This window comes from Anabrus simplex, chromosome 4 (assembly GCF_040414725.1).
Source record: "Anabrus simplex isolate iqAnaSimp1 chromosome 4, ASM4041472v1, whole genome shotgun sequence".
Taxonomy (NCBI): domain Eukaryota; kingdom Metazoa; phylum Arthropoda; class Insecta; order Orthoptera; family Tettigoniidae; genus Anabrus; species Anabrus simplex.
Window position 1 is genome coordinate 88822517 of NC_090268.1, and position 22371 is coordinate 88844887.

At 38.1% G+C, this 22371-nt stretch overlaps 1 protein-coding gene across 3 annotated transcripts in view; it reads left to right on the plus strand.

Moving 5' to 3' along the window:
* The first annotated feature begins 2438 nt into the window (after positions 1–2438).
* LOC136872433 (uncharacterized) overlaps positions 2439–22371 on the plus strand; it is a 383991-nt gene continuing 364058 nt past the window's right edge. For 2 of the 3 annotated variants that reach the window (XM_067146249.2, XM_067146251.2), the window contains exons 1-2: positions 2447–2854; positions 21394–21587. In XM_067146249.2, the coding sequence (XP_067002350.2) occupies positions 21526–21587 (62 nt within the window). In that variant the 5' untranslated portion in view covers positions 2447–2854; positions 21394–21525. Of the gene's footprint in view, positions 2855–21393; positions 21588–22371 lie in introns of all 3 variants that reach the window. The other variant, XM_067146250.2, reaches the window with a different exon arrangement.

Genomic DNA, 22371 nt, shown 5'->3' on the forward strand with positions numbered 1-22371 from the left:
ACTAAGTTGGTACGAAATATGTTTGTGATTCGTTGCAGTAAAAAGCCTGGCCGGTTGGATTCCAGTACCCGTGCGTTGTACCCATGTGGGCAACACCGCGGTTCTGGGCGTAGCCTGTGAGTTGTACCACTATATGATTGACACCGTGGGTCTGCGCTGAATGTGATTAGTACTCACTATGTGAGGAACACCACGGGGCCCTTGGGACCGGCACCTGTGACTAGTACACCTAGGTGAGGAAACTCATCGGTTTGCGTTGGCTGTAAGTGGCGCCATTGTGTGCGAAACACCATAGGTCTGCGTTACCTGTACGAAGTACAATACTTGTGAGTAGTACCATCTTGTGTGGAACACCGTGAGTCTTCGCTACTTTTGATTAGTATCCCAAAATGACAAATACCATGGTTCTACTGTACTCGCGACATGTACCATTCTGTGGGGCCTTAGTCATGGATTTTGCACCCCTATTGACATCAAGCATCATTGTGCTTTATAAGTGGTCCCTTGGTCGGTAGTACTATTATTCACGATATTTTTTTGTCTGATCCACTGTTTTTGTTTGTTTGTTTGTTGTTTGTTTTTGGTAGGGTTCATGTCCATCCCTACATTCTTCATGACATTTTTTATTTCATTTTGGTCAGTGGATGTATCTGAAGTTTTTGTTATTTCATTTCGTACCATTAGGGGCCGATGACCTCGATGTTAAGCCCCTTTAAACAACAAGCATCATCATCAACTATAAATGTGTCAGAAATTTACGTTATCCACGTGTGAGCTAGTTAAATACATTTTATTTACAAATCGAGTGCCTTCGTAAGATAACGAGATGATCTTTCCTTTTAAATCTCGCTAATGAAAAAAAATGAATCCTTTTCTCGTCTTCCTGGACTTAAGTTGATCAAATTTTCCCTTAAGGGCATGAAAATTCCTTCTTAAGGCAGCACACAACGATGAATGTAATCTGCGTCGCAGCAAGTGCACGACCAGATCAAATTAAATTGGAACAACATGATACAAGAGAAATATACGTATTTACATATACACACACATTCACTCTAGGAAACACGTATTTTATGTACATTATTTATATCGAATCCTGTTTTGGCAAGTTCATTCATGATTTTTACGAGTGGTCAGGTCACGTAATATCTAGCAGAAATAATCTGTGTACTGAAATTATTCTTCATTAATGGTGACTAGTGATCGAAGTCATGGGTATCACTTGGTAGAAACACATTTCACATATCGATGTGAGTTCATCTAACTCTTGAAATTATAATGGAAGATTCTAGTAAAATCCATAAGCAATACCATCGCTTGGGCTACAGGTTGAAACTATCGCGAGCGTGAGCCTTAATCGTATTATTTTTATTCCCTACCTGTGAAATACACTCGCAACACGTACTCCAATATCATAATCTGTCTTGCGCTCCCAATACACAAGAATAAGTCAAATATCATCATTAAATCATCAATCGCTCAATTATACAACAAATATCCCTCAGGATTGGTCATATTCCAGACCCTTCATGAACAGCGCAAATTCAATCTCACATATAAGGACTCTACTGTAAATTTATGGCTCACGAGCGTTTAATTCTGTTTTACCCGATCTTTAGTCAATAGTATTATTATTTAAGTGATTATTACATCCACTGATCCTCGTGGAATATCATAAAATTAGATGACTTCATTATAAATACAGCAAGTGATCTTGAAAGACAGTAGGTTCGACCCTATTCACTCAACATGTACACGTAAATTTCAGTCCAATAACTTTCAACATTACTAGGGAAGCAGTTTTATCATGTGGTCAGTGATTTTTAAATATTAAGCTCCTAAGCATGGGAAATCATTCAAAGACAACCTACATGTCTACTCTAACAGATTCAAAATTTCATTCACATGTACCTAGTCTACCACGACACCTTAAGAAGTGGAAAAATGAAATGTTTCTAACTACAACAAACTAATAGATCTACGACTTAAAGAAGAAAGACCTCTAGTTGTACAAAAGGTGAGACAGATAAATTAAATTAAAAGGTACTCAAGTTTTAGATGGAGTTCGGTCCCCGTCGACAGTCAATTATTCCAGCATTTTCCTCCGGTCAGACTCCTTCCAAAGGCTTTGTAGCAGGTGTCCCTCGATGAAGTTGTGTTATAGGTGGTTGTGGAATTGTCCATCTGGGGGGGGGGGGGGTGAGCTTCAAAGACGACTTCTGTAGAAAAAAAAAGAAGAAAAAACTGTTCGAGAAACAACACGAATACACTACTCCTCGCACACCAGCCGCACTACACCAATGAGTAAATGAGACTGATACTGCTGGTGAACTTGAGTTAGCGGGAATTGGCTAACCTGGTTAATCATACGCATGTATGTATTCTCTTTCATACTGCCAACCTATGGATCATTGCCGTCATCTACTACTCATTGCTGCCAATTACTGACCCGGTGAAATATGAAAGCAGTGTAAACTCTTCTTTTCACCTACTGGTCTATAGGTTAAGGTTAAGGTTTGTGTTCATTCATGACGATTTTTTGCACGAAATTGAATTTATTTGTGAATACAGCACAGTTCCCAATAATCCTATGCACGTTTTTCGAAACCTGGAAGACCCTACATTTTCCTTGTGGGTGAACTATTTTTAATACATTTTACGTTTGACAGTTGTAACTGTTCTTATAACGTTAAAAATGTGCATCTCTCCAAGTCAAAAATGTTATCTAGTTATGTATTCAAGTTCTTCGGAAAGGCTAATTTGCTTGTTGACAGTCTTAACTACGTTTTGTGATGTAGCATAACCATAACCTAATTGTTGGCCTGAGATTTGAGTTACGTGAACACCTGAATACGTAAGTATTAATAGTCATTTATCATACTATTGCTTCATGATAACTGTTTCATCGACACTTGTTGTTTTCTTCATCATAGAGTGAGAATTTAATTATCTAGAGCTCTAGATTTTGTTTTCAATTAGCAGTTTAATTTTTGTGCTCCGTTAATCATAATTTGATGGGAGTAAGAATTTCTGTGGGAAATGTTACAGGATCGTTTAACAACACACGTCAGTTAATATACTTACGAGTTTAGGTACGGGGCCGATGACCTTAGATGTTAGGCCCCTTTAAAACAACAAGGATCATGATTATTATCATCATCATTACGAGTTGAGGTTAGGATATAGCCTAACTGTGATATCCCTTGCATAGTCATTAAAGCAACTAGATAGTTCATATGATCAGCAGTTTATTTTATGAGATGAACACATTGTAGATTGCCATTTAAAATTCTTTGAATATGCTATTTGAGATGGCGCTCCAACTTAATTACCTATGTTCTCTAGCACAGATTTAAAAAGTTCCCTCCATTCTTGTTTGTGCCAATGGATTCTCGTGCTTAGGCCTGTAACGATGGATCAATTGCTATGTTAGTTAACTTCTGCTGCGTGGTTCTTTCATAGATGGTTTCCACGAACCTACTACGCTGGCGTAACAGGGAAAGAGGTGATACTCCCACATGGCGCGTCCCAGGTGGCAGATAGGGGGGTCCTAACCGGCTTGCCGGCGGACTTGAGGAAAATAAAATACCTCTTGCAGACAAAACACACAACCTCCCTGTGGATGGGGGACGCAGACGAAGAATAAACCCCCGGTATCCCCTGCCTGTCTTAAGAGACGACTAAAAGGGGCGACTAAGGGATGATTATATTAGAACCATGAAACTCCGTGTGATTAGCACCACCACGTGGGTAACACCATGGGTTGCCTTTACTTGCGCGTAGTACCACTATATTAGGTACGAAATAGGTTTGTGTTTAGTAGCAACAGGGGGGTGGTGAATCAGTATGGGTTTTCCAGTACCCGTGAGTCGTACCCATGTGAGCAACACCGCAGGTCTGGGCGTTGCCTGTGAGTTGTACCACTATATGAGCGACAGCGTGGGTCAGCGTTGCCTGTGATTAGTACCCACTATGTGAGGAACACCACGGGAATACTGGCACCAGTGACTAGTACACCTAGGTGAGGAATCTCATCGGTTTGCGTTGGCTATGAGTGGCGCCATTGTGTAAGATACACCATAGGTCTGTGTTACCTGTACGACGTACAATACTTGTGAGTAGTACCATCATGTGTGGACCACCGTGAGTCTTCGCTACTTTTGATTAGTACCCCAACATGACAAATACCATGGTTCTACTTTAATAGCGATAAGTACCATTCTGAGGGGCCTTAGACCTGGTTTTTGGACCCCTTCAGACATTAAGCATCCTCGATTCGGGATTGTGCTTTATAAGTGGTCCCTCGGTCAGTAATACTCTTATTAATGATCTTTTTTGAGTCTGATCCACTGGGGTTTTTTTTTGTTTTGTTTTTTTGGGTTCATGTCCATCCATTCATTCTCCACGACTTTATTTTTTTGGTCTGTGGATGATTTTGAACTTTTTGTTGACATTTCATTTCGTACCATTAGGGTCGATGACCTCGATGTTAGGCCCCGTTAAACAACAAGCATCATCATCATCATCATTATTTTGTTTGTGTAATAAAGGTTTATTGGCCGCTATGCCCCCTTTTATACCTTATTCACCAAGACGGCCTTGCACTGTTAGAGATTGGAGCTGCTCGCATACTATTTACTTCCTTGAGAATTTCAGGTACAGTATGAGTCCTCTGATGTTTACTCTATACACATATGAACTGATTTTCCCTTTATGCTGTTACTCAGGGTCTTCCGGATTGTGAAACACTTGCATTGGCATGAGTTTGCTTGAACCGCTGCATTGTATAGGTCTACACCACTGTAGATTGACCTATGCCAACTTTTGTTGCTTTTGTCCTACTAGAATAGCCTTCCTGATGCAGAGCTTCAATTACAGCACATTTTTTCAATTCCACTTTCCTGCTTCCGCCCCATTAGGAGGTAATTTGGTATGAACCTGATCAGATATACAAACATACTGCTAGATGCACACAGTGTACTGTAAACTAATGTGAACTGATTGCTACACAGACAGCTGAAGGAATGAGGCGTATTTGAATGGAAATGTCTTAGGTAAAAGCTCGTTAGTGTTGTTGTGGATACTCATCAGACCGAGCTCGATAGCTGCAGTCGCTTAAGTCCGGCCAGTATCCGGGAGATAGTATGTTCGAACCCCACTGTCGGCAGCCCTGAAGATGGTTTTCCGTGGTTTCGCATTTTCACACTACGCAAATGCTGGGGCTGCGCCTTAATTAAGGCCACGGCTGCTTCCTTCCCACTCCCAGCCCTTCCTTGTCCCATCGTCGCCATAAGACCTATCTGTGACGGTGGGACGTAAAGCAACTAGCTAGATACTCATCAGTACCCCTCTATGCGAACAACCAGTCAAATACACAACATAGTTTGATTATTTGCAAATGTCATTCATGCATTGCCAGATGATAAAAGAATCCAGCAAACGTGTGCACAGTCATGACTATAGCACTGCATTAAAATTATTTGAAATCCATACTTAGTTTCTGGATAATTTTTGTATCTGGAATAGGTTAGTTATATACATGGTCATTTTCAAGAATGTGAGTTCAGTAGTGGAGATATTGTCGTGGTAAACGTTATGTTGAAGTTCACTTTTAGAGTAAAACTTCTGTTAAGTACGTATTAGGGAAAGGCTGTTAAGTACAAATTAGGGAAGTGCTTTCCTGCTCTGTTATGGATGATTAGGCAGAATGATACTACAAACCTCTAAGATAGTAAAAGAGTTCAGTGGATAGGGGAAAGGTTGTTGCAAGTTTGAATATGGAAGCATCTAAACATGGATACTAACTACTTCTGTTCATTTTGAAGTTGTTGAATGAAAAAGTATTAACCTCGATAAATATTTGTTTCAACAAATTTGACCATTTTCAGTCCTTAGTTCATATCAACTGCACTTGTGTCTGGTAATATAATTGTACAGTCTTGTAACTTATAAAAGTGTGATGATGAGGATTATTTGTTTTCCATCGGATTAAATTAGATTGATCTTGCAGCAGCAATAAGATAGGATAGAACTAGAACTAGGGAGGATCCAACCAAGGCCTGAATTAAGTTACCGTGTGGTGTGAAAATGGAAACCATGTTGAGGACTGCCAACTGTGGGGTTCGAACCCATTATCTCTCAAATGTAGCCTAAGCTAACTGCTACACATCTGGAACTGTCTAACCAGCTAACATGGTTTTGTATAAGTGTCTTGCAGATTAGAATACAATCAGTACACCTTAATTTGAGAGCATATTTATATAGCGTATATCAAAATTCAATACTCAAACTTGTAGGGATGACAGAAGAGACTAAAGCATTTTTATTTATTTATTAAATAGCTTAGAATTCAGTAAAGTAGGCCTACATTTTGAGATGGTTGAAAATAAAACTGTTGCTTGTTAATTTAATTGTAATCTTTTACAAAAAATGTTCATAATTGCATAATTCTACTTAAACACATGCACTGTAATGACATGCCATTGCCTGTTGATAAATTTTACCATGATACAGTGAGTTTCTCTGAATGGTTGGGTGACAGGCGCGCCCAGCTTATCTGCCTCCCATTGACTCATCACTTCCCGTTACACTGCAGAGTGACAGCACGGGAATATCTGCACTTCGCAGTTCCATGCTTAGAACATATAATAAGTGTTGATCTGTCGCTCCAACTGTTCTGAAGTTTTGAAGTGTTTCTTCAGGGTATAATTCTGATAATGCCGCCACGTGTGTACCGGTAGAGGAAAGGGTATTTATGTATGATAATTATGTGAAAACAGAGTCTTGCAGGGAAGTCGTTAGGCAATTTGTAACACGATTTCCATGTGTACGCCCTCCACATAGAGACCATGCGGAAACTCATAAACAAATTGAGAGGAACTGGTTGTTTACTCGATAAGAAGTGAAGTGTTAAAAAAGGTGTATTTAATAAGGAAAAACTAAATCAAATCACAGAGAGATTAGAACATGAGCCTACAAAATCCCTAAGATGACTTGGACAAGAAACGGGTGTTTCGAAGAGCTCAGCATTGTGGGCTATGAAAATGTAAAAATTGAAACCATACAAGCTAACTGTAGTACACAAACTGCATCTACATGATCATGATAAGCAGGTACGTTTTTGTAATTGGATGTTGCAAAACATTCATGATGAGATCATTGATCCATGCTTAATATTTTTCTGTGACAAAGCACGGTTCCATTTACATGGATATGTTTCAGTGCAGAATAACAGATATTGGAGTACAGGAAACCCACATCGCATATACAAAATTTCAGTACATGACAAATGTATCAGAGTATGGTGCGCAGTGAATAGATACAAAATTATAGGATCTATCTTTTTTCAGGGCACAATTAATGCACAAAGATACAGGGATATATACGCGAACCATTTTTGGACCAGCTGATTGACACTGACTGTCAAAATGGATTTTTTCAGCAAGACTGCCACTGCGAATACAGCTAATGACACATTAAACTTAATTAAGGAAATGTTTGAAAATCGTGTTATTAGTACGTATGTATGGACATCACGGTTGCCAGATTTAACTTTTTGTGGCTTATTTATGGGGTAGCTTAAAAAATACAGTGTATGCAAGAAACCCCCACACGTTGGACAAACTAAAAGAACATATCCGCTCAATTACAAAAGACTAACTAGTGCGTGTGAATCAGAGTTTCCTAAGACAATGCCAGAAATGTGTGGATGCAGGAGGAGAACATTTTCAACATCTCCTGTCATAAGGTACGAGCTCATTTTCTTTTCTTAAGTCTTAATTTTAATTGTTTTCTCAGGTCATGCACTGATAAAGTAAGCGCTGGGCGAGTTGGCCGTGCAGTTAGGGTCGCGCAGCTGTGAGCTTGCATCCGGGAAAGAGTGGGTTCGAACCCCACTGTCGGCAGCCCTGAAGAGGTTTTTCGTGGTTTCCCATTTTCGCACTAGGCAAATCATTAATTAAGGCCACGGCTGCTTCCTTCCCACTCCTAGCCCTTTCCTATCCCATCGTCGCCATAAGACCTGTCCGTGTCGGTGCGACGTGAAGCCACTAGAGGAAAAAAAATTATGTAGTAAGCAAAGTGCTGTCCTTGTTGCTATGCCGCAGAATGGCGAGTGATAATAATAATAATAATAATAAATTTGTGTGGCTATTTCTAGCCGAGTGCAGCCCTTGTAAGGCAGACCCTCCGACGAGGGTGGGTGGCATCTACCATGTGTAGGTAACTGCATGTTATTGTGGTGGAGGATAGTGTTTTGTGTGGCGTGTGAGTTGCAGGGATGTTGGAGACACCACCAACACCCAGCCCCCAAGCCATTTAAATTAACCAATGAAGGTTAAAATCCCCGAACCGGCCGGGAATCGAATCCGGGACCCTCTGAACCGATGGCCAGTACGCTGACCATTCAGCCAATGAGTCGGACATGGCGAGTGATGAGTCAACGGGAGGCAAATACGCTGGGCGTGCCTCCTGGCCAACTAATGAGAGAAACGCGCTGTAGGTGCCATTTATTCCTGCATTGACGTGTATAATCTCATTAAACACTATTTAAAATAGGATGCTGGAAAGATCCACCGAGTCAATACACTTTATAAATCATTTATTCATGAAAGGCGTTGTACATGTTTAGAGAAAAACATACATTCTTTTCCTCAGTGATGATGTAAACTTCTTTCGTCTGTCATAGTGTAACTTTAAAAGAGAGCTTTTATATGATGATTTTTACCGGGCGAGTTAGCCGTCCGGATAGGGGCGCGCAGCTGTGAGCTTGCATCCGGGAGATAGTGGGCTCAAGCCCCACTGTCGGCAGCCTGATGATGGTTTTCCATGGTTTGCCATTTTCACACCAGGCAAATGCTGGGACTGTACCTAATTAAGGCCATGGCTGCTTTCTTCCCACTTCTAAGCCTTTCCTATCCCATCGTCGCTATAAGACCTGTCTATGTCGGTGCAACGTAAAACAGCTTGCCAAAAAAATTATGGTTTACATCATCATTGAATAAAACAATGTAACAGTTTTCATTTGTTTAGTCTCATTAATGCATTTGACCCCAAAAAGGTAAATTCATAAATGTTTTAGAAAATTTAGAAATATATTTTGACAAAAAAATAGTTTTTATATGAGTTTAAATGAAAGTATTACAGATGAAGAGCCATTATATAAACTAGCATATAATCCTTTAGGAAAGAAAAGGAAAAAGAGAAAAAAAAAGGTTTGAAGATCTCTAATATCCTTAAAAAGTGGATCTTTATCTGCAGTGTATAATCATTCCCCTCAATTCAACCAAATTTCAGCACTCCCTGGGGGTGGGGGATGCAGAGGGAGAGTGCACCCACGAATGCCTGTCGTAAGAGCAGACTAAAAGGGGCGATCAAGAGATGATGAAATTCGAATCATGAGACTGCTTGTGATTAGTGACATTACGTGAGGAACACCGTAAGTCACGTCACTTGTGATTAGTACCACCATGTGGGGAACATCATGTATCTACGTTACCCAGGATAGTACCCTTGTCACCAGGTGAGTGGCACGAGAGTATACGTGGCCCGTGATTAGTTCCACTATGTGAGGAACACTGCGTGAATATTGGTGCCCGTGGTTGGTCCCAGTATGTGAGGAACACCTTCGGTCTGCGTTGCTTGCGAGTGGCACCTTTATGTACGGAACAGCATGGGTCTCTATTGGGTACCATAATGTGTGATATGCCGTGGGTCTGCATTCCCTGCGAGCACCATGCGAGAAACACTATGAGTGTACGTTACCTGTGATTAGTACCACTATAGTAGGAACAACATGGTCTGCTTTACCAGTGGTTAGTACTGTTATGAGGCGCCTTGATTTATGACCTCTATTTATAACAAGCATCATCTCAGAAAAGAAGGTATTGTGAATTAGATCCACTGATTGTTTTGTATTCATGATCATTTTTTGATCATTCATTTTATATTTTAGTCAGTGGATATAATTTGAAGTTTTAATTATCTTTTCATACCGTTGCACCTTATACCATTAGGGACGGATGACCTAGCTGTTAGGCATATTTAAACAACAGTCATCATCATCTCATCTTTGAGCAACTGATTGATTAATAATTTGGTCTGTGTTGTAACCAAGGTTGAGATTTACAAAACACAACTTCTTTATTCGCTTCAAATGCAAAATACACTATTTACACAAATAAAACTGAAATCTAACTTGAAGCAAAATGAATTAGGAATCTTGAGAAAGAGTCTATCTTTTGTACACTATATACAAGTTTGCAGTATTTACATCCACTACTATCTCGAAAAGATAGTCCTTGTGATATGAAAAGTTGATAGTCGAAAACTATCAGAAGTACTGACATAAATGTTTTGGAAAGTCCTTCCTTGCTGAGTTCATAAAAGCAAGTTCAATGTTGGAAGAATTCTTACTTAGCGAAACCAAGGGAGCTTGCATTAATTAGGGAAATATAACGGTATGTAATAGTATGACTGGACATGGGCAGCGGAATAGGCAAGAGGAGCGGTGACCAGAGGTGAGACCTCGTACTGCCAGAAATTCAGTCCACCTGGCCGAAGCACATTTTCAAGAGGAGTAGCCTCCGTGCTCGACGTAGGGTGTATTCTGGAGCTGGACACCGGGGCAAGTGGGCATCTGGACAGGCTGGGAGTTCCTCTTTATAGTACACACACGACGGTCCAGGCACGCGCACTGAGGGCTGCGCGTCGAGGCTAGAAGAATGACACACTGGCGCGCGTGTAGCTGGCTGGCGGAGCGAGAAGGGAGCGCCGGACATACAACAGTCTGTATCACCTAGGTGAACATTTAAAGGATGAAGAACAAGTAGAGATTATATTGAAAAGATATTTTATGATCTGTTTGTGTAAGATGATGTTTAATACTAGAGTATTGATGAAGATAATAGAGAAGTATGATAGATCATATAAAAATGAAAGCCAGTTATTTTTAGACCAGATTATATTTTGTCCTTTTATCAGATTTTTTGTTATAAATTATATTTTTCAACTAGTAATTACCCGCGGGCTTCGCTTGCATGGATTTCGTAATTTGATCAAAGTAATTGTTCCTCAGCATTGTACTAAGACATTATCTGAAAATTCCTAAAGTATAAAAACTCACCCAAAAATTGGGTTTCATTTACCCCAGAAATTCTTTGTAAACCATGTTTGTAGTGTTACCTTTTAGGACTAAGACATCCATTTAAAGTTAAGAACTTCATTTTGGTCCGTATTGAATCTAGATTTACACTATAAAATTGAGGATAATTATGTCCACCTTTTCAATACAAATACAATGTGACGTCATTAACACATCACGTATTTATTACCTTTAAAAAAATTGGGACCGGTTTCGGCATTATTTGTATGCCATCATCAGCCATAGGAAACTTTGTGACAAGCCTTAAGTACATATTAACATTGCATACAACATAAAAATATATCAAAATTGACCATATTCTTACATAACTATTAAAAAAAATTTGGTGTAGGCCTAGTCTTTAAAACTTAAGATTAAAATTGGTAACATATTATATGCAACATATTATGACTTATTACTTCTATACAATTTTTGACTAAAGTCAAAGCTTCAAAGGTTCTTTGAATATTACAAAATGCTGATTAAGCATCCAGTTATAAAAATTTTCAACGAATCTGGCCCATAAGAGAATGTTATTAAATTTCTTATCATCTTCTATTCTAATATGTTCAAGGAAATCCAGATATATATCAGCCAAAATGCCAGATGCTGGTGACCCCATGGCCAGCCCATCTTGTTTGTATATCACTTTGTCGAATGTGAAGTAATTGCTACTAACTAACAGTTTAAGGATGGTTATAAAATCTGCTATTTCTAATTGACTGAGCTTGCTGTGGGTACGTAGGTTTTTGGAAATAATTGGCAGTACTTTTTCTGGTTTTATGTTTGCATACATGTTGATGATACCAAATTATTGCATAGTATAATGGGGTTGCATTTTAAAGTTGTCTAGTTTTTTAACTAATTCTAGAGTGTTAATCACGGATTTGTTTGCTTGAAAAGTATAGTGTTTTCTAAGAAATTGTTGTATAAATTGCGCTGTCTTGTAAAGAGGGCTCGGTCTAAAATTTACTGTGGGACGTATCGGTACTCCTTCCTTATAGATTTTTGGTTGGGCTTTGACCGTGGGGAGACCAGGGTTCATATTGATCAGTTTGTTTTTCTCGCTGTCAGTCAACAGGAAGGTTATGTTTTTTAGTATCTGTTTTAGCTGTTTTTGAATGGATTTAGTTGGTTCTTTTTATATTATTTTAAAAGAACTGTCTGTAAAAAATTTTTTTTTGTTTTGGTTATATAATCAGTTTTTTCCATTATAACAGTGGTGTTTCCTTTGTCTGCTTTGGTGATGATGGTTTTTGTGTCTTTAATCTTATTCTTAAGCTGTAGGATCTTTTTTTCGGTTCTCGTGTTGCGTTGAATTAGTAGTGTAAACCGGTGCATTTAGAATTCTGTTTAATTGTTTCTTGGCTTCATATCTAACATACCTTGGATAAACAGGGAGATCCTTTAAGGTTAGGTATATTGAGCACGTCAACGCCATTAAATATAGGAGATTTTCAGCTATAGGACAACACATAAATGACTATAAACATAGTTTTCATGACATCAATCATGACATTGACGTCGTAGAATATTGGGAAAAGGGCCCTTACTTGATATAACGGAACAATGTTTCATATCATTGGACCAGTATTTTAACCCTAATTATAATCTGAATGAGGTATCCGAAAAACTCACTATATTGTTTGACACGCTCATTTCAGTTATCAACAATCTAAAAAGACCAATAAATCAACCAGTACATAAAATGGTGGGCAATATGCTCATCTACCATCCCCTCCGCAATCCACACCCTCCCGACCAATGACCTCGCATTACCGCGATCCCCCTTCCCCTACATCATATGCTCCGCCCCTCTTCTAGTATTCGTAGTCTGTTATCTGCTTTCCAGTAGACAGTTCCTCTCTGGCTTTATTCTCGACAACGTAGTGCTTGGGGTGAGTTTCTATTTAAATAGAAATAGTGCCTTCTCAAACTTTGTTATTTTTATGCTAATACGTAGTATACATATCTTTCTTCTAGGTCCGTCTTGAATCGAGATATTTCTAGAACCTCAAAGACCTTGAATGTAATGCTCCAAGAAATTCTGGTTCACCAGTCCACTCCTGTTAAGTCGATCTATATTTTAAGAACACTAGCAAAGACGGAACATTATGTATATGAATATTGCACAACAACATTATATAATGAAATAAGAATTTCATTATATTCAAACCCCAAAGCAGAGTGAACCTGTAATCAATTCTAAAAGGAACTGTTTTGCCCACTAAAAATCTTTACTTCAAGGGACCTCTATAATGGACAAATATGTTTTAAAGTCTAAATTTTTTTTTTTTTGCTAGGGGCTTTACGTCGCACCGACACAGATAGGTCTTATGGCGACGATGGGATAGGAAAGGCCTAGGAGTTGGAAGGAAGTGGCCGTAGCCTTAATTAAGGTACAGCCCCAGCATTTGCCTGGTGTGAAAATGGGAAACCACGGAAAACCATCTTCAGGGCTGCCGATAGTGGGATTCGAACCTACTATCTCCCGGATGCAAGCTCACAGCCGCGCGCCTCTACGCGCACGGCCAACTCGCCCGGTTTAAAGTCTAAAATAATATCAGCCGAACTTATCATTCTACTTGTTTTGTTGTTAAATAACCAAACTGCATTAACGCAAGACATTGAGTTACCAAAGACTTACATTGTAACATATCTCTACTCCTAGTACAAATAGGTTACTGTTTCCAATTTGATAATAGGTGAACTCATTTTAATACATGTCATTTTTAGATATTTTTGACCAAAATGCACAATTGCCTTTAAATGCTTAGTAGTTATAAAAATTTTCAAAGATTGAAAATTTTTTTTTAACTGGATGCTTAATCAGCATTTTGTAATATTTAAAGAACCTGACAAAGCTTTTAACTTTAGTCAAAAATTGTATAGAAGTAATAAGTCATAATATGTTGCATATAATATGCTACCAATTTTAATCTTAAGTTTTAAAGACTACACCAAAATTTTTTTTTATAGTTATGTAAGAATATGGTCAATTTTGATATATTTTTATGTTCTATGTCATGTTAATATGTACTTAAGCCTTGTCACAAAGTTTCCTATGGCTGATGATGGCATACAAATAATGCCGAAACCGGTCCCAATTTTTTTTAAGGTAATAAATTTGTGATGTGTTAATGACGTCACATTGTATTTGTATTGGAAAGGTGGACATAATTATCCTCAATTTTATAGTGTAAAACTAAGACGTCCATGCGACATAGAACTGTACATGTGAGAAACAGTCTTCTCTCAAGTCGGAAAAATAAATACATGTTTATTTTTAAAAGGATATTCCAAATACCTATTGCCACATCTGTGACATCTTCAGTGTTTGAGATGTACATAAGTATTCCCATAATAAAAAGAATTCAACCCGTTGATCAGTCCTTCCCCCACTCCCATCTAAGTGTATTTTCTGAAAACAAAAATACATGTTTCTTTATTTTTAAAGGATATTCCAAATACCAATGTTCATGTCTTTAACATCTTCAGTTTCTAAGATATAAGTATCATCATAAAAAATAATTAAACTATTTTTCATTTCTTTTCACCCCCGTTAAGTGCCTTCTCCTAAAACAAAAAGGTACGTGTTCTTGTATTTTTTAAGAACTTTCCAATTACCAAGTTTCTTGTCTCTAACATGTTAAGTTTTTGACATAGATATACCAGTACTCATTTTTAAATTCACCCGCTTTTCCAATTCTTTTCAGCCCCTTAATTGAATTTTCTGAAAGAAAAAAACGTGTTTCATTGTTTTTAAAGGAGATTCCAAATACCAGTTTATTCATGTCTGTACATCTGTAACACCTTCAGTTTTTGAGATAAATGTATACTCATAAAAGTAATTAAACTTCTTCTTCACTTTTTTCCACCCCTCTCCCACCTTAAATGGACTTTCTGAAAACAAAAAATACGTGTTTCTCTATTTTGAAAGATAATTCAAAATACCAACTTCCACGTCTGTAACAGCTTCAATTTTTTGAGATATAAGTATCCTCATAAAAGTAATTCAAATACAATCACGTTTAAACATCTTTAGTTTTTTGAGATATAAGTATCTCCATAAAAAGAATAAATTTTTTCACTACCCACTCTCGGCAGCCCTGAAGATGTTTTTCCATGGTTTCCCATTTTCACACCAGGCAAATACTGGGGCTGTACCTTAATTAAGGCCACGGCTGCTTCCTTCCCATTCCTAGGCCTTTCCTATCCCATCATCACCAAAGACCTGTCGGTGCGACGTAAAGCAAATAGCAAAAAAAAAAAAAAAAATTCACTTCCTTTCATCCTCCCCCCTTAAGTGAATGTTCCGAAAACCTAAAATACTTGTTTATTTATAAAGGAGATTCCAAATGCATATTATTCATAACTGTTACATCTTCAGTTTTGAGATATAAATATATCCTCATAAAAAGGAATTAAACTCCTTATTCACTGCCCTTGCCCCTAAGTTGATTTCCCCCCCAAAATGCAAGTTTCTTTATTTTTAAAGGAGATTCCAAATACTAATTTTCACATCTGTAACATCTTTAGTTTTTGAGATATAAGTATCCTCATACAAAGAATCAAGTAATTTTTCAATTAATACACCTCCTTAAGTGGATTTTCCTAAGACAAAAGATTGTGTGTTTCTTTACTTTGAAACAAAACTCCAAATCCAAATTTTATGTCTGTAACATCTTCAGTTTTTGAGATACAAGTATCCTCTTGAAAAGAATTCAACTCCTTTTTCACTCACCCCCTGCGGGTGGGGGACGCTCATGCAGAATACACCCGCGGTATCCCCTGCCTGTCGTAAGAGGCGACTAACAGGGGCCCAAGGGGCTCTCAACTTGGGAGTGTGGATTGGCGACCACAGGGCCCTTAGCTGAGTCTTGACATTGCTTCCACTTACTTGTGCCAGGCTCCTCACTTTCGTCTATCCTGTCCGATCTCCCTTGGTCAACTCTTGTTCTTTTCCGACCCCGACGGTATTAGAGCATTCAAAGCCTAGGAAGTCTTTCATTTCACGCCCTTCGTGGCCCTTGCCTTTCTTCGTCTGTTACTTCATCTTTCAAAGTGACGGATCCCTTCTTTCTTCTTCTTTTCTCTCTCTCCTTACCCCCTGTGGCTGGGGGACGCAGACGAATAATACACCCACGGTATCCCCTGCCTGTCGTGGGTGGCGACTAAAAGGGGCGACCAAGGGATGATTGAATTAGAACCATGAAACCACTTTTGATTTGTACCTTCACGCGGGGAACACCATGGGTTGCCTGTACTTGCGAGTTGTACCACTAAATTCGGTACGAAATGGGTTTGTGATTAGTAGCAGCCTGGCCGGGGAGTTTCCAGTACCCGCGCGTCATACCCATGTGAGCAACACCGCGGGTCTGGGCGTTGCCTGTGAGTTGTACCACTATATGAGCGACACCGTGGGTCTGCGTTGCCTGTGATTAGTATCCACTATGTGAGGAAAACCACGGGGCCCGTGGGACCGGCACCCATGACTAGTACACCTAGGTGAGGAAACTCATTGGTTTGCGTTGGCTCTGAGTGGCGCCATTGTGTGAGGAACACCATAGGTCTGCGTTACCTGTACGAAGTACAATACTTGTGAGTAGTACCATCTTGTGTGGAACACCGTGAGTCTTCGCTACTTTTGATTAGTATCCCAAAATGACAAATACCATGGTTCTACTTTACTCGCGACATGTACCATTCTGTGGGGCCTTAGTCATGGATTTTGCACCCCTATTGACATCAAGCATCATTGTGCTTTATAAGTGGTCCCTTGGTCGGTAGTACTATTATTCACGATATTTTTTGTGTCTGATCCACTGTTTTTGTTTGTTTGTTGTTTGTTTTTGGTAGGGTTCATGTCCATCCCTTCATTCTTCATGACATTTTTTATTTCATTTTGGTCAGTGGATGAATATGAAGTTTTTATTATTTCATTTTGTACCATTAGGGGCCAATGACCTCGATGTTAGGCCCCTTTAAACAACAAGCATCATCATCAACCTTTTTCACTCTACCTCCCCTTCTCCCCCTGCCCGTTTAGTTGGTTTCCCCCGCTCAAAAATTGTGTGTTTCTTTATTTTTAATGGAGATTCCAAATACCAATTTCCACATCTGTAACCTTCAGTTTTGAGATATAAGTTTCTCCAGAAAAAGAATTCCACTTTTTTCACTTCCTTTCACACTCCCCACTTACTGTGAGTGAATTTTCCAAAACAAACTCTACACATTTCTTAGAAAGTGTTTCCAAATACGAATTATCACGACTGTAACATTTTGAGTTTTTGAGATATAAGGCTTCTCATAAAAGATGTTCAACCCCTTTTCCCCCCTTTTTTCAACCCCCCCTCCCCCCAACTGGATTTTCCAAAAACAAATAATATACATGTTTCTTTATTTTTAAAGGAAATTCCAAATACCATTTTTTTACATCTGTAAACTTTTAAGTTTTTGAGATATAGATATCTTTTTTTTTTTTTTAATTTCACCCCGCTTTTCACCCCGTTAGCGACAGAATATCCAAAAATCTTCCCTTAGTGAGCACCTACGCTCTAATATAAATGTATCCCCAAAATTTAATTTCTTTATGTCCAGTAGTTTTGGCTTGGCAATGATGAATCAGTCAGTCAGTCAGTCAGGACATGTTATAAGATAATTTAATGTTATTTACAATCATTTTAGATATACAGTATTATATATAATCCCTATTCTGTCATTCATAGCGATATTGAGTAATCAACATTTCAGCAGTTGAAATTGGCTCCAGATATGCATTCTTACCTTCCACTTACATTAAAAGTACAAAGTATCTCCCAGGTCCGTGATTTTTATACTTTTAAAAGAAAAATACGTTGCTTCCAGAGAGTTGATTGTGCCATATTCACCATGTTGATGTGGCCTTCCTTTTGGTGCTCTGGATCTTCATTCAAGTGGACAAAAAGAGAGGGGAGACACACTGCAATGCATTCGCTTGTTGAAGCAGAGTTTTATGCCTGTTATCATGTCAGCAATACCATAACTGTCAGCCAACGAGAACAGAATAAGAGAGAACACATCACATGTGTGCTGCCAGAGTTAAAGCAAATGGATACACGAGGCCACCATTTTGTTTGAGCCAAAACATTATATACTGGTTTTTCTCTATCAATGTGCAATTTACATCGTTTAAAGCAAATGCAATAATTCTGCATTATTATTTACATAAACATGACAGGAAATTGAAAATTACAATTGAATTAGCTGCAAATGATTTTAACCCTATTAAATGACTTCAAGTATTAGTACCAGGAGGATTTTATATTTTTGCTGTTCCTGACCCTTGTTCTGTCAGTGTCAACATGTTCTACCATGTATCCAAAAATGGAGATTTTTGAACTTTAAAAAAATGTAAATGGCTGTAGATTCCAACTACAATAAATGGGTCAGAAACAACGAAGATATAAAATCCTGCTGGCACTAACATTTGAAGTCATTTGATAGGGTTAAAAACATCTGCAGCTAATTCAATTGTAGTTTTCAATTTCCTGTCATGTTTATGTAAATCATAATGTGCAAAGAGCTAGAACCCATTCCAGATACTATACATAAGAAAGAGGAGACTGGGATTCTTTCGACATATCATGAGGATGCAGGATTCAAGACTTCTGAAGCAACTATAGTACAACACAATCTCATCTCAAAAAATACCAAAACAGGATATAATGGAGCAGAGAAGTAAGAGAGGATCTGAAGGAAATGGCGTCATAACAGAAGACATCACAATTAAGATAACATTGAACACAAAACTCAAAAATACAATCCTCTGCTTTACCCTTACGCAAAACAAACCTACAACACACACATTTTCAACCGAGGAAAGGGTACGAAGATCGGAGCGTCTGAAGAAGTACTGGGAGGACTACGGCTGTAATAGATTAATTGAAAACTCATGAGTACTCAGCCTATGCGAGACATCATTATAATTTGAATGCCTTATAAATTAAGGAAGTTCACCGAAGTTGTTATGCTGATAGTTATAACAATACTAATATCAACTTACCTTCCGCCTGAACAATCCAGTTTTCAGCGTGATCTGAATCACTGCTTTCCGAGTTATCCTTTGATTGGTAGTAATCTTCATATGCATTTTCTCTTCTTAGGTTCTTTGTATCTGGACCACATTCTACATCAGACATATCTTCAGAAAAGTTATGCAATAGACTCAGCAACTGATGGTTTACGAGAGATGTTTACTGTACTGTAACAAGATTATGAAAGACAACACTACCAGAAATGCAGCAGAAATAATGTTTAAACAATTTGTAATATGAGTTCCATTTTTGAGTTTTTTAACATTACTGTTGTTGATAGGATAATGATGAGCATACGATTATATCTCAACGAGAGATATATGTTATAATACCTTTTATTACGATAATGAATACAGCGGACCGAGCTCGATAGCTGCAGTCGCTTAAATTCGGCCAGTATCCAGTATTCGGGTGATAGTGGGTTCGAACCCCACTGTCGGCAGCCCTGAAGATGGTTTTCTGTGGTTTCCCATTTTCAAACCAGACAAATGCTGGGGCTGTACCTTAATTAATTAAGGCCATGGCCGCTTCCTTCCCACTCCTAGCCCTTTCCTGTCCCATCGTCGCTGTAAGACCTATCTGTGTCGGTGCAATGTAAAGCAACTTGTAAAATCTAGTGTTAAAATTAAAACTCTTTAGATTTGTTCCAGAATAATATTAAGAGTGTTTTGTTTTTTTAATTGCTTAGGTAAAATATTGAAATGACAATTCCAACATGTGGCTAGCAAAATGTAATTTCGTATTATTATTGTTCATTAAAATTGAGCTTGAATCCAGAGGAGGTCTCAAAGATAATTGTTACTTAAAGTTGAATTCTTGACCTTGGTCAAATTGGCGACTTCATACGTTGGAATGAAGAATTTAAAGGTCCACTTAAGTTAAAATGGGGTTTACTCGTCGGTCTGTCTTTAGCGTGGCCAGTTTGCATGCAGCCTTGTGTAGACTCTGAGTTCAACTTTAAGAAAGAATATACCGGGCGAGTTGGCTGTGTGGTTAGGTGCGCGCAGCTGTGAGCTTGCATCTGGCAGATCGTGGGTTCGAACCCCACTGTTGGCAGCCCTGAAGATAGTTTTCCGTAGTTTGCCATTTTCACACCAGGCAGATGCTGGGGCTGTACCGTAATTAAGTCCACAACTGCTTCCTTCCCATTCCTAAGCCTTTCCTATTCCATTGTTGCCATCAGATCTAATGTCGGTGCAATGTAAAGCAAATAGCAAAAAAATAAGTAACAATGTTTGGGGGAAGTTCTTCTCCAGATTCAAGCTCAGTTTTAATCAACAACAAGAATGTCAAGTTACAGCTAGATAGCCACATGTTAGAATTGTCATTTTAATATTTTAACATTTTAAATTAGCAATAAAGAAAACACTCTAATATTATTCTGGAACAAATCCAAAGGGTTTTAATTTTAAGGACAAAGTAACATCATTATATGATGTCTCTTACATATCGGTGCTTCTTATCAACTTTTTTTTTTAAAGACCATCTAATAACCAAGCTTTTATAAACACTTAAGACACATCTTTAAAAAAAAAAAAAAACTGAATGTTGTAAATCCTTTTCAAATTAATGCATTTTGTTTTAAACTTCATATGTCTCCATAGTGGCACTTTTGACTAGTCTTCAAGACTAGATTATCACCAACAGTATGTTATATAAGAAATATTTTATTGTTTTTTAAAATGTATGTGTATTTTTTGTTTTTGTTCCTTTTTATGGCTGAGGATGTCTCTTAAAGAGACGAAACATATCCCATTAACTTTGTTATTATGAATAGTAGATCCTGGCTTAGTCTCAAATACATCAGCCTCATCTCAGTAGATTTACCAGCTCATAAAAGAACTGATCAGGGAAAAATTCTAGCACCTCGGCATCTCCTCAAACCATCAAAAGTATTTAGTGGGACGTAAATACAATAATATATTCTAAATGAAATAGAAATGTACTGTGTGTTCCCAGAGCACGGACATTGCATTCTGATGTCATGGCAGTATTATATACACTTACAGTACAGTTTCTGAGTTTGTCAGTCAATAATTTGTTTCATACCCATTTTTATTTACCATAAAACATCTGTTTTCGTCTCCCTTATCATCCCTAAAAGTTGGAGTTTTGATACATCCTGTATACATTATATAAGCCTAATTGGTTATGTTATGTTCTTTCCTGTGCTTCTAGGTGTATGTTTGGACATCAGGGAGACTCATGAAAAGACCCATTTCAAAATATTTAGATTATATGATGAGAAGGATCATTGAGATCGTCCTAAAATGATATGCTTCGTAAGATAATAATGATCATCGGATTTAAATGCATCTGCACCTGTATGCTGAGTCTGAGCTACATGCAACCATGGATGCACCCAGTAACAGGTGAATATAACTATAACTTTTATATTGTCTACCTTCACAACCATAAAACTTTGTAGGAAGGCTTGTATATCTACATTTCATGTAATAACATTCAGCCCTAATCTGTAACTTAACTGTATAAAATGTGTTAATGTTTAAAGGAAGAAGAACCTATTAACAAGGTATGAAGTGGTCTGCATTTTATAACTTCCCTTTTTACCACAGTGTATTTTGTTTTTTCATGTCCTTCATTAAAATGCAGCCCTAGAAATAAATAATCAGACATTAAGATATATTTCTTCTCTTAATAATATTCAATGCAGGATATAACCCAGAAAGATGGTCATTCTGTTGTTCCTGTGACCTCACAACTCGTAAAACAAAGGTCTCAGCCTGGGACCTCAGAACCCAGTCTCCCACATTTACAGTATAGTCGGCAGATATGTTGCGAGCAGCAGGAACTCCAGCAATCCACTGGTTATATAGACTCTTAACACAGTATGGTAGAAAAACACTATCCCAGAAGACTGAAAGAAAGTTATAATTGTACCTATTTTCAAGAAGGGTAGTAGACAGAAATACATCAACTACTGTGGAATTACTGTGCTCTCTCATCATCTAAAATTTCTGGAAAATATGATAGAGAGTAGGTTAAGAGAAACTGTAGAACCTTTATTGGAAGAGGAACAATATGGTTTTAAGACTGGAAGAACAAATACAGACTTTCCCATGATTTTTAGAACTACACACTGTATCTTTGCTGTCAGGGTGATAATGGAAAAGTACTGGGAAAAAGGGAAACCAC